The 12,635-nt window shown below is 43.0% G+C and overlaps 1 protein-coding gene across 1 annotated transcript in view; it reads right to left on the bottom strand.

Moving 5' to 3' along the window:
* Positions 1–2,334: 2,334 nt before the first annotated feature.
* Positions 2,335–12,635, bottom strand: part of kcnh8 (potassium voltage-gated channel, subfamily H (eag-related), member 8) — a 50,902-nt gene continuing 40,601 nt past the window's right edge. Inside the window, exons 12-16 of the mRNA XM_044015229.1 lie at positions 11,860–11,898; positions 10,094–10,365; positions 9,125–9,240; positions 8,780–8,859; positions 2,335–4,478 (exon numbers count right to left, since the gene is read on the bottom strand). Coding sequence (XP_043871164.1) covers positions 3,909–4,478; positions 8,780–8,859; positions 9,125–9,240; positions 10,094–10,365; positions 11,860–11,898 — 1,077 coding nt within the window. The 3' untranslated portion in view covers positions 2,335–3,908. The remainder of the gene's footprint in view (positions 4,479–8,779; positions 8,860–9,124; positions 9,241–10,093; positions 10,366–11,859; positions 11,899–12,635) is intronic.

Raw genomic sequence — 12,635 nt, 5'->3', positions numbered from 1 at the left:
ATTCCTTTTATCGTCTTCTGTAAGTGTCAGAAGAAGCGCTTCAGTGCAGACTGTTTTCAACATCACCGTTGTATCAACACGACGTTTGACAGCTACTGACTCAGAGCTTTAGTGGACATGATGGGGATCCTCCGGTCTGCTGCTTAGAACATGCCGGAGCACTCTGCAACAGTTGAAGGCAGAAATAATTCAGCAGCCTCCCACAGAGTGTGATAGATAAATGTAAAGCCCTTATTTGGAGACATTTTTACATTCGGACGCCAACTCTTACATATGCATTGCACCTCCTGGTACCCATAGAGGTTCACACAACCAGTGGCACACACACACACAAGCGCACAAGTCAGACCACACACATATTTAAAAAGAAACCCCCAAAAATGATATGTCTTTGGTTCAGGACATAGCTTGACTACTTTTCTTGGGGCACCGGGCAGCCAGTGCTAAAGAGGAAAAGGCTGAATGGAAAAAGCACAACACAGCTGGCAGCTTTTGCCATATCTCATTAATAATGTCTGCAGAAATGGACAGATTTTTTTATCACCGTAGAGAGAAGTTCTGTGGTGGAGGACGAGAGAAGAGGCTCCTTTCACACGGGGACAAAGTGCTCATTTGAATGGAAGCGAGCGGAAAAGAGTGTGTGTGTGTGTGTGTGTGTGTGTGTTGAGGTGAAAAGAGTGGGCAGGGTTCAATAGTTGCTTTATTTGTGTCAGGCCCATCGTCATCACACGGCGTGAACGGAGCGATTTAAACAAATGTGACCCACATCAAGAGAGCAACTGTGAAACTCTTGAGTTAAGTGTGTATTAATCATAAAAATGCACGTTCAGGTATAAAAATCTGTCCACATTCTGGTTCTTTTGACGCTCACCTGCTCCTCTTAGCATTTCTGTGTTCCCCTGTTCTCTCTTTTCCTCACGAGTACAACTTTAATCGAAAATCCTGAGTGGAAAGACGAGTGTGTGTGTGTGTGTGTGTGTGTGTGTGTGTGTTAAAAAGGATGCAGGCAGGTGGGCCTGAGTTTGCTAATGACTGATAAAGTGGGGGAGTGAATAAAAGATGAGTTTGCTAGCAAGTGGATAAAAAAGATGCATAAACAGCCCAGACTGGGATTGTCTGTACACCATTAAATATGGATGGATCCTGAAGACCTGCAGCTAAATAACAGCATTTCCACAGATGTGATGGAGGCGCTGCTGAATACACACCAAAAAAACAAAAAAACAAAAAAAACAAACATCATTCTCAAACACGCCCTCACCCACCTGAAAGGAGCCACTCAGTAAAACACACAAGCACGAGTCTGTGGGGAATATTGTGAGTGTATGCGTTTGTATATTCATGTACAGCCTGTCTCTCTTAAAGTATTAAGAGACACACGCAAAAAACAACACTTTATTTCCATCATACATAAAGGAAAAGCACCTCCCTTTGCTTCCTAACACACAAAGTAGCCTGTAGCTCCGCAGGTGAGAGCAGCTGGACCCATGACAGGTGTGTCAATGTGATCCTCTGCACGCATACTTACTCAGTTTTCATCCCCCGGCTACGACACCAGTGGGACATGACGACTGGCTCACTTTCACCACAGATGAACCGTAGCAGCGGATAACAAAGGAAACACACCCACACACCCACACACACACACACAAAACAAACACACAATACTATTATAAACAGAGTGTGGACAAGCTGGAGTCTTGCATGACAGAGATCTGCAGATTTTAAATGTGTTGGTTTTTTTGAGTGCACAGTATACTCTGCACATCAGTCACATAAATCACATGAGATTTTGACAACTGTGGCAGCTGCTGGCATCTATGTGTGCCAGTGGAGAAGCTGGATATGAATAATTCTTTTTTTTTTGTTATTAACCAAACAATATAGCTGTGCTAGTTCCAGATCCTTCAAGGATTTTGTGTCTGCAAATTCATTACGACTCTGATTGTTTGTGACCTTGAAACACGGCCGTGGCAGCAGCAAACTCTAACTATTATCTGTCTATATTTTTCAAAGATTCATGTCCCTCTCATAATCAACCGTGCCTGTTTGAAGTGAAAATTAGAATTGGAAAAACGCCTATACATAGTTTGCATTTTTTGGCCTGTTTTTGGACATTGAGACAAAAACTCAAACAAACTTTTATTCAAGTTTTATACTTAAATTTAAAATTTAACGTACAAAATCTGGTGTCCATGTACCACTGCAGTGTTTTTCCTCAATAAAACTCTTTCTTCATTTCAAATTGTTAATACACTCGTTTAACTGTCTGGATGAGACAATCTGTGATAACAATGTTAATGTCTCTACGAACAAAGACAAGATGTCGGCACATAACAGTCATAGTTGTTGTTTATTAGCATAACATGTCGCTTTCATATCTAATAAATATCAAAACGTTAAGGGAAAAAAAAAAGAAGTTTGATTACAGTACATTCCATTTGCAGAGAAGGAGGAGTCAAACCTACGTGAATTCAAAAGAGAACAGTAGATCTGTTTGGGCCAAGAGTTCTGACCTTTGTCCTGGTTGAGGATTGCATTGGCTAGTACCAGCAAACACTGCTGCCATAACCTCAGATACGGCAGCCTCATTTATCGCCGCCCCATACCCTTGCATTCTTTGAGGTAAAAAAATACATCTTTAGTATTGATACATTCATAGAAATATAAAAGCATCTCCATTTCCTTATTGTGCTTTTATGTGGGAATATTGCCTTTTGCTCTGCTGAGAAAACACATCTCAAGAGCTAGTTACCCTGGGTGGCCTGCATCATGGATTATGAATATTATAGGTGGTTTGCTCCAGGCCACTTCACAACAGGGGCGACTACCTTGTTCCTAAAATTAACTTGTTCCTAGTTTATACTAAGCCCGTGTCCAATAAATATGCATCAGTAAATGTGAGCATCAGCTATTAAAAGGCTGAAGTGTGTTTCCACTAAATAGATAACATAAATGGCAAGCTGGATTTCCACAGGGTGACATGCAGCATGTTAATGTGAGTCTACAGGCACTACTCAAAAGGCTTGGAAAGGCATGCAGAGAGAGGGAGGAAGAGAGGAGTGGCAGGTCTATGGAGAGAAAGAGTGGAACGGAGAAACACAGAGGGGAGAAACTCTCCCTGGGCTCAGTGTGACAGACAAGAGCAGAGGCTGTGCTGCCCCAGGCGTAACATACACCCCACCTGTCACCACCACCGCCACTTCCATATCCAACTTCTTCCTCCCCCACGCCTCTTTCCTGCGGGCCAGTGGTGAAGAGCATACAATACGCCGGCCCATCTCTCTCCTCACACCATGCTGTGCTGCCCTGACCAGCCACGCACTGGTCACAAGCAATCCAGTGCATCAGGCATGGGTTGACTGAGCAAGGGGCGAGTGGTAAAAAGGAGACGAAATGGCACAGATGGGGCAGTTGTTAACGACCCCAAACCCTCCCCTCTATGTTTTTCGATGCTGCCTCTTCCTCTCCACCATCGCAGCCCTCCTTGAACCATCTACAGCCAGAGGCAAGAAAAGAGAGGACAGAAAAAGGACTCTCTCCACTGTATCCCTCTTGTCCTCCATTATGGCACGTTGCTCTCTGAATGAGCCTCGAGGTGGGTGGGTTGTAGGTTGGAGGTGAGCTGAACTGCTATCATGCAGCTCCGCGTTTGACCCAAACCTCTGTATGTCGTCTAAAAACACTATGTTTCTATATAAAGGTAAAGCTATCACACCTAAACCTTCTATACGTCTTTGTCATGCAACTGGATTTTTAATTGCGTGCCTTTAAAATAAAAAGGAATCTGAGTTGCATCCCTGCAAATGTCCTGCAGTGATATGAAGGGGTTGATCAGATGATCAGTTCAGGAACCTATTCCAAAAACTGTCCTTGTAAAAGCTCTGCAGAGTTCAAATGGAGGGCTGCTACAAACCCTTAGCCGGCGCGTGACAGCTTCCCCCTAGTTCAGTTTGAGGAGAACAGCCAGAGCTCGGATGAGGTCCCTCATCTCCCCCGTCCTGCGGAGGTGGACTTTGTACCCTTGACCTGATTGAGCCACAAGCCCTGCCTTTGTGCTGGGAAGTCTCCAGTGAGCTGGGAGAAGAGGAAGGCATGTAGGGCTGCAGGTGCACAGTTGATGAGTTGGGCGTTGGGGGTGGAGTTGAGCTGCGGTTAGTGGTGTACCTCAGCTGGAGTTCCTGCGGTCTGTGCGTGAGGGAGTCCATGTTGCATATCGCACCATGTTGGTGTGGGACTGTGAGCGGGGAAGTGGGTAACGACACGGGCGTGTCTGTCCAGGTGGAGGCAGTCTGAGGAGGAGGGTAAGTCTGAGGAGGGTTCAGGTGGGGCAGGCAGGCGCCGCCGTGGGCCTGCAAGAAGTGCGCGGGGCAGCCTGTGGAGGACGGTGGCACTGATGACATGAGGGTCTCCATGAGTTCAGCCATTCTCTTCATTACTCGTCCAAGGTCAGCCACTTCCCTCCCCAGAGTGCTGACCTGCAGACCAAACACACAAACAAGTATTAGTAAGTTTAAAGCACTTGTGCCCAGATTGCACTTCTCTTCTTTACTTTGAAATAAAAAAGAGGACACTTAAACTGTGGTTAAAGGTTGAGACACACCTGAAAAGCATGTATCACACGGGCAGCAGGCATGTATCGATGCAGACGCTCTCTGCTCATGCATCCAGTGTGATATGATCGGCTGCATGTCACAGCACATTGAAATTGGACTAGTGTATATTTCCTGGACCTCTGTCTGGAAAGCTGCACCAGTTAAAATACAAATGCCCCATCAAAATGTGAAAATAATCAATGGTTTGTGGTCATAGGTCAGAATAAAGAGCTGTGTTGATGTCAAGTCTAATTAATTGGAGAAAGAAACAAATTGGAGGTGCAGTTATAAAAGAGTTGAGCTCTCTAATATGCTTGAGGCAAACAGCTTAAAGCTTCATTTGTACTTACTAACATAAGGCATCCAAGGTAAATAAGCTGCTGCTAATAAACGTTTCTGGTGGAAAAGGGGCCTAAGGAAGAACAATATGTGGAATAAACTATTACAAAGGTAATTTGGGGTGGATATAATTATTATATGCACAGGAGAATCTCCTGTCAGAGTGCACATGTTTGCGTCCATGAGGAAAAACTCAGCCGAGCCTTCAGGCCAATTGCAAAATATGCTCTGTCCAAGAGCAAGTGAGGCAATGATCCACACTCTGAACACTCTTTAGGTCTGAGGCTCTTCCAGCTTTAAGACTGAAGATGCAATATCACTGCTGTTGCTTGAGGCAGAGTTTGACTCAGTCACCACCTCTTGCATTGAAATCAATGTCCTCTGTATCCCCCGGTAGGAGTTACCCATTGTGGGGTCCCCTCAGTGCAGTCTGTCATAGAAAACTAAACTAAATATAATACAATAATATGCATTGAACGAGTCGGTGCTGATACAGTGAGTTATACATTTTTGGGAAAGATTGCACCCTTCCATCATATCCCTGACAGTGGTTCGATCTCAGGGGAAGTGTCAGTGGTGGCCGACCTGCAGTAATTGCACTGCAAAGAATATGAGAGATGTGTCAGATACTGTTCTTTTCATGTACCACTCAGAATAATAAGGCACATTTAAACCCGACCGCTCCATTATCTATAATCTTGTAGATGAGGCTGCACTTTTAAATATAAATTAATGGAAAATGGAGGCATTTATTCAAGTTGTTTGGCTTCTTCCAAATGGAAATAAATGAAGGTTTGACTGATGAAAAAAAAAAAAAAGACAATTTAAAGTTTGGGGCATGCTTCGTAACATTTTAGGACTTTTACACACTGATACTAAATCTGATTATCTTAGCTTTAGTTCAGTTAATGGGTCCTGCTTTTTTCATAAAAAACACCCCCAATATTTCATTTCTTTGGTCATGAAGATGCAAACAAATTGAGATTTTATGGAAATGTTTCAGAGGTGCCACTACCTTAGAGTCTCAGGTACATTTAATGTCTATAAAACTCTTCTCTGTCCTGTTTTGTGGAGTCTCCGCCTTGTACGTGAACGTTTTGGTTACGCAATTAAGACAAACTTTAAAGGAAGGAACTCATTCACTATTAACCAAGAACAAAACGCCCCAGGATATAAAAATAATTTTGCATTTTCAGGTCAGTCATTTTTAGGTCAAAATACTTGTGCTGTTTTTCATACGACATCATGCTGCTATAATTGGTCACTACACAGATGAGGTGGGGGGGATGGGGGCTTGATTAGTGGCTCTCTGCACATGGCATGTCCACAGAGGCCACGATCATGAATCGCTGCCAACATGCCATCTGCTTCTGCCAGTCAAATCGCTCATGACCATTCATCACACATCACTGCTGCTGGACGTGCATCCGCCCTCAGCAGGACACATGGCTCCAGGTGGGAGCTACTTTGACCACTGTGTGAATACGTCAAGGGGTGACCAAGCTTCACGTAAAACAATATGTACATAATGTGAAAGTTCACTTCATAGTGCAAATGGACATTTACTCGTATTTCATGTGACACCTTGGCAAAAATATTTTACAATCTCTGTCTTCTCTGTGGCTAGTAAATGTCTGGGTCTAAACTCTGGCTCTGATAAAAATAGAAAAGCCAAGAGTGACAGTACAGTCCAATCTGACACGCTGTCAACATGATTCCGCCACCAACACCTCGCAGAGAAGCATCAGACAACACATGACCACAACCCAGCAGCTAACGCGGTGAATGATGCTTTATTCTCATATTAACTTAAACAAAAGTAGAACAGTTCTAAAATCACTTCAGTAAAGGACATTTTGAATAGTGTTCCCCAACATCCTCAATAGAAGGAAGCATATACTCCCATTTCTCTGTTTGTTGCTATGAAAATGATGACCATACTTATATTTTGTACACCTACAATACAACAGTGGTATGAAAGAATCAAGAAAAATGCATTTGATGGAGAAAATAATATAGCAAAAACTTTATAAGAAGACAAATTAAACCAGAACAGACAACCGTCTTAGACATAGACAACATAATAAAGAATAAAGTCCCTTTTGACATTTCTAACTGCCAAAATGGAAATAATTTACATTGAATTTCATCGCTTTCAGTTGTAGAATGAGTTTGCACAATTGGGAATACAAAAAAAATAACTTCAGTTTAAAATTAAGGCCAGTTTGTAGGATTTAGTATAGCATCTAGGAATGTTGTTTGTATGCTGGTGCCATACTAACGTGAGTAATTTGTATCACGTAGTGTCTCTTTAGATGCCTCTTCTCGTAAGTTTAATTACTGATTAGTTAGTAATTAATGAGTGAGTATTAAACAGTAACTACTGAGCACATACAGGAAATGCGTCCATTGTTCCAGGCAGCTCCCCCTGTACAGCTGTACTTTACAGTGTCCATGTACACGGTGCAAAGATCACTGTGTTCATCCTCTCGTCAGTCCCTTTGTTGCAATTCATACGTTCATATCCCACTAGAATAAACACTTTCTGCTGCCTCGACACAACCTTAAAGTCAAGGGGCAAGAGTAAGAGGTCACAGGTCAAGGCAGAGCTGGTTCACTGCTGCTTTCACACAATTTGTACTTCATTAAAAAAAAGGGAGGGAATCAGCACTTTTGGTTCAAATGGTCATATCTCGCGGTTCAACCTGTAACTGATAGTTTTCTGTTTAGATGTGCAGTCATGACTCAGCAGGAAAAGTGTTTGCTTTTTCTTCGATAAGCTTTGATTTTAAAAACTCGGATATTGGACAGATAAACATGTAAATATACAGTCAAAGAAATCCTATCTATGTTGCATGCTTCACTATGCACAGGCTGTAAAAATGTAAATCAAAATCAGCAAAAGCATTTTAGCTGAGTCATGGTTGGGCTTTGCATTACTTCTTTTTGGGAGAACAATATTTGTTACACAATGATGATGAAGGATGTTTTTAAAAATGACTAATATCGGTAGGTATACTCAGGTTTCAGTATCTGACACAAACAAGGTGGTAACTGTTTTTGTTAAAGAATTACTGAATGGATAACTAACATTATCTTCATTCAGGTGATCCAGCAAAAATAGGAAATGTTTTAGCTCGTTCCCCCATGGTGCTATAAACAGCATAAAGTACAGTACTGACCACTATAAATAACCGCCTGGCTGTCTGTGCATTAGAGAATGACTGAGCACAGATTTAAATGAATTTATGAGTTTTCTGCGACGATAAATCCCTTTCTGCCAACAAACCTATTTTTGGTTCAACCCTGCATGTGCCACATACTATAGAAGGACGTCATTTATCATGTGTGTACGTGTTTGTGAAGAGCAGATCTCCTATGGCGATCTGGGCGCATGGATGCAAGTCAGGATTATCAACCTTCAAGATCATGCGGCGAGAGTCTCCTGTAACCCACAGAGCCAGAGAAAGGACACCAGAGTCGAGCGTGTGCAACCCTTAAGGTGCTGCACCACCGTCTTTCACACTTCCCTCTGTCCTTTATCTGAGCGTCCTGCAAACTGTGGCTCAGTGGGAGGACGCAAAAGCTCCGTCCAACAAGTCTAATGTCAATTGAACGACGCGCCAATCAAAACCACAGGATACACCGTGTATGAGTTGACCATTTCAAGCTGGGTCACAGACCCCTGAGGAGTATTACACATCCATACAGTGTGCTTGAGAATGCCAGTAGTGACAAGGCACAGCAATCCTGCTCCTTCATTACCTGTCCTTCACCAGACATGCTGACAGAGCTCGTCTGTCTGTGTGTCTGTCACTGTAAGGAAACCATATTATTAATCCTACCTGCTGGTCAAGATGCCGCAGTTGTCCCCTGGTCTCTTCTGCTTTCGCTGCCAACTCAGCCGTGCTGATCTGCAGCATATCTGTGACACAAATTAGGGAGTTACAAATCACCTCAAACGTTGAACAAGAACAAATTTGCACCCAGCTGTTACTGCATCGAAGGAGCTGATAAATACGGCTCGGCATCGACAGAGAGTGCAAATTCACATTAATCACCCTCATTACACAACAGGTCTGCAGGGCTCTGGATGTGAACACTTCTCATGACTCAGGGTTTTGGTAGTTGGATTTATTGGGTCATAATTTGAGAGGCAAAGTGTGATGTGTGATGTGGGGTGGGAGGACCTGTGGCAGATGCTGAGGCACTGGTCGGTTCACTGACAGGACAGCCGCGGGTGGTGGGGAAGGAGAAGGCTAGTGAACTCTCTGTGCGCTCACTGTCTTCATTGCCATCCACGATCCTGCAAGGGGAGGAAATATTAATGAGATATTTTCTTTTCTAAATCTTTTCTTTTCATGTCCGCTACGTTCAAACCGTCGCCACATGAGTTCACACAACGCTGATTAAGCCTGTCAGCTCCACACGAGTCACTCTGTGACTTTGTTTTTGTGTATGGCAGCGCATGCGATTTCCCTCTTCTGATCGAGTAACCCGAGTGTGGGATCTGTGGGAGGAGGCCACATGTCACCGATTTGCATTTAGCTTTGTATTACTACAACAGGGCTAGCATTTTTGAAAAATTGTGCTTCCCAATCTCAGTTTCCCCTGAGTTGAGAAATATCTTCATTCTTGTCTTTGTTACATGCCCACCAGTGACACTTGGGCCGAGGCTTGAAACTGCAATGCTAATTCCACACTTTTTAGAGCCACTAGTAGGAGGGCGGGACCCCATTCCCAGAATGTAAACAGTGTCCGCCATCTTTGCTAACAGTTACGCTAACAGGACTAAGTGTCACTGGTGGGCACGTAACAAAGAAAAGAATGAAGATATTTCTCAACTATGGGGAAACTGAGATTGGGAAGCACAATTTTTCAAAAATACTATCCCTATTCTAGTAATACAAAGCTAAATGTAAATCGGTGAAGTATTTTCTTTAAGTAAACTCAAGTTGCCATCAGATCAAACCCATGGCACATCGTAGAGGATAGAGAAAGTCAAACTTGTTTTAGTAAACAAATATGGTTCCTCACTCAGCCCAAGTCTGTGTCACAGGTAATGTCCTCAACGATGACAAAAATAGACATGGTACACACAGTCGCAGAGATACAAGCCTACACAGGCAGACGGACGAATCAATGTTGATCGAACTCACCTGGGGCTGAGGTTGGAAGGGTCTAATTTGACGGGAGTCATTTCCTGGATGTTCCTCCGTGAAGTCCTGCAGTCCGGTCCCGTGGTCCTCTGGCAGCTCAGCAGAGACTTCCCACCGGCGTCCCTGAGGTTCGCAGCTCGGTTCTGCTCCGACGACAGAGACATAAACGTGGCTTTGTCTTCCTCCTCTTCCTCGTCCTCTTCATATTCCTCCCGAGCCTCGATGATGGATGGATAACCCTGCAACACTTGCCCATTCCTCCTCAATCCTGACTGGAGACACAGCAGCAGCAGCAGCAACATTCACCCGTCTTTTCAGGACATTTTCCAAAACTGAGATTACATAACTTTGAAAAAGCTGAGAGCAAAGATGAGATAAAAACCTATTCATGTTGAGCTGAATCATCTGAAGCATCGGCCTTGACGATGACAGTGGCAATTTACTTTGAAAGAATTCTGCATTTTGTGCCACAGCCAACATTTCTAGCCTATATTTCTATCCTCCCCCTTTTTCTGCTGTCTTTTGAGATGCTGAAGCTGTATTTGCTCATTAATAGACCTACAAGACCCTGGAATAAACACTAATGCCTTAGTAAACACTAAGTCCAAGGAGGACTTAACCCTTTAAGCCTCAAAATGTCTGTCTGGAAGTCTTTTTGCTTTTTTAACCTTATAAAGGCCAAAATCCTTTATCCTGTGAGTGAGTGCCAGAATAACTTTCAGTATCTGGCAGGTATTTACAATTTAGAGCATGTTAAAATAGTGTACTGAGAATTTAAAATGAAGAAAAACAAAAAGTTGTATTAAGAAAAAACACTGTAGTTGTCTCAATGTGCAAAAACAGGCCAAAAAATTGAAACTTATGTACAGGTGTTTTTCCAACTCTCTCCTCTCTGGTAACAAAGATGCTGATTTGCCAGCTTTCCGAAACAGTAGGAGTGAAATTACCGTAATAACCACTTGGTGGCTTTGACCCAGAGACTGCTGGAATTTTTCCGACAGCACGAACCATCGCATATTTGCAGTAATGCAGTAATGCACTTGTGCAAACGTGTCGTCTGTGTTACGTTCTGTGCTAAAGCGTGAAATAAAAGGCCCCAGGAAAATGCTGCAAATATGACCTGCGGTGTAATAAAGGCAAAAGCAGTGAACTCTGGCATGTGCTCAAATAAACACGGAGTCATGTGTCCTCATTTATCAAAACTCTGCTGTACGGTTAAATTACACGGATGCTGATCAACTGAGCGATGAGGATATAATTATAAGAGGAAATAAGGCCGACAATAACCTATTGATCAGTGGCCTATGATCCAACAGGTGAGGGTCAATGCAGTCCAGCGGGTGAATTGATTTTGCTGTAAAACATCTGAGTACAGATTATTATATTTGTGTTATTTGTGCAGATTGTCAGCAGTGACAGAACAGCATGCGGAGAATGTCACAGCCCTCCTTTTATGCAGAATTGATCTCTCTCCCACTTCAACCTTCCGACCAAAGAAATAAAACCATCCTTCTTATCAGAATCATTATGTCTTGGAGAGTGATTGAGTCCATTATCAGTGATGGAGGGCCGCTGCTGGGGCTCATCCTGCACACTTTTCACAGAACGGAAAAATTGATCTGTAGCTTAATGCTAATTTGAGTTTCGTCCTTTATTTATTATGTGCCGATTAAAAGGTTAGGATGTGGCCCATCAGCCAAGTCTTTTGAGTAAATTGAAGTAGAAACCCTCAGGCAGTGTTTGTGTGTGTGCTCGTGCTTTATTACCTGTGTATCCAGTGCAGTTGTGGACAGTCTGGCTTTCACCTGAAAGGAAGCCAGAGAAGAAACTCACAGCAATTGAAGAGCAGCAAAGAGCAGTCAAGATGTGGCCTTTCTTTTCCAAGTTTGAATTTACAGTAGAGCTTTTTTCACAAGACTCTGCAGTTTTGTTTTGTTTTTTTATTTTCTAGAGTGGGCAGAAAACAATAACACATGATTGTGTAGCGTGTGGTAATGCAATACTGACATATAATTCACCTTAATACACTGATACTCCTGTGCTGTGTTGAAAATACACCACAGTAATCTCCGACTCCTCAGCAACAACAAACACACTCTGAGCTCCTGCCGTAATTTGGGTTCTCCTTCTGCACATGAGCATCAGCAGCTCGTGTGTGCAGTCTTCTATACAGTACAAAGTTTACTGTACTTTTACTGTAACCTCAGTTTCCCCTGAGTTAGAGAAACATATTCATTCTTTTCTTTGTTACGTGCCCACCAGTGACACTTGGTCCTATTAGCGTAACTGTTAGCAAAGATGGCGGACACTGTTTACATTCTGGGAATGGGGTCCCGTCCCCCTACGAGTGGCTCTAAAAGTGCGGAATTAGTGTTGCAGTTTCAAGGCTCAGACCAAGTGTCACTGGTGGGCACGTAAAAAAAAAAAAAATCGACTTTGATTTACAGATTTTCGACAAAGCTGAATTTTTCAAAAATACTACCCCTATTCTAGTAATTCAAAGCTAAATGCAAATCGGTGAAGTATTCCTTTAAGTATCAAA

Source organism: Solea senegalensis, unplaced genomic scaffold (genome assembly GCF_019176455.1).
Source record: "Solea senegalensis isolate Sse05_10M unplaced genomic scaffold, IFAPA_SoseM_1 scf7180000013113, whole genome shotgun sequence".
NCBI lineage: Eukaryota > Metazoa > Chordata > Actinopteri > Pleuronectiformes > Soleidae > Solea > Solea senegalensis.
This window is presented reverse-complemented; position numbering and strand designations above follow the sequence as displayed.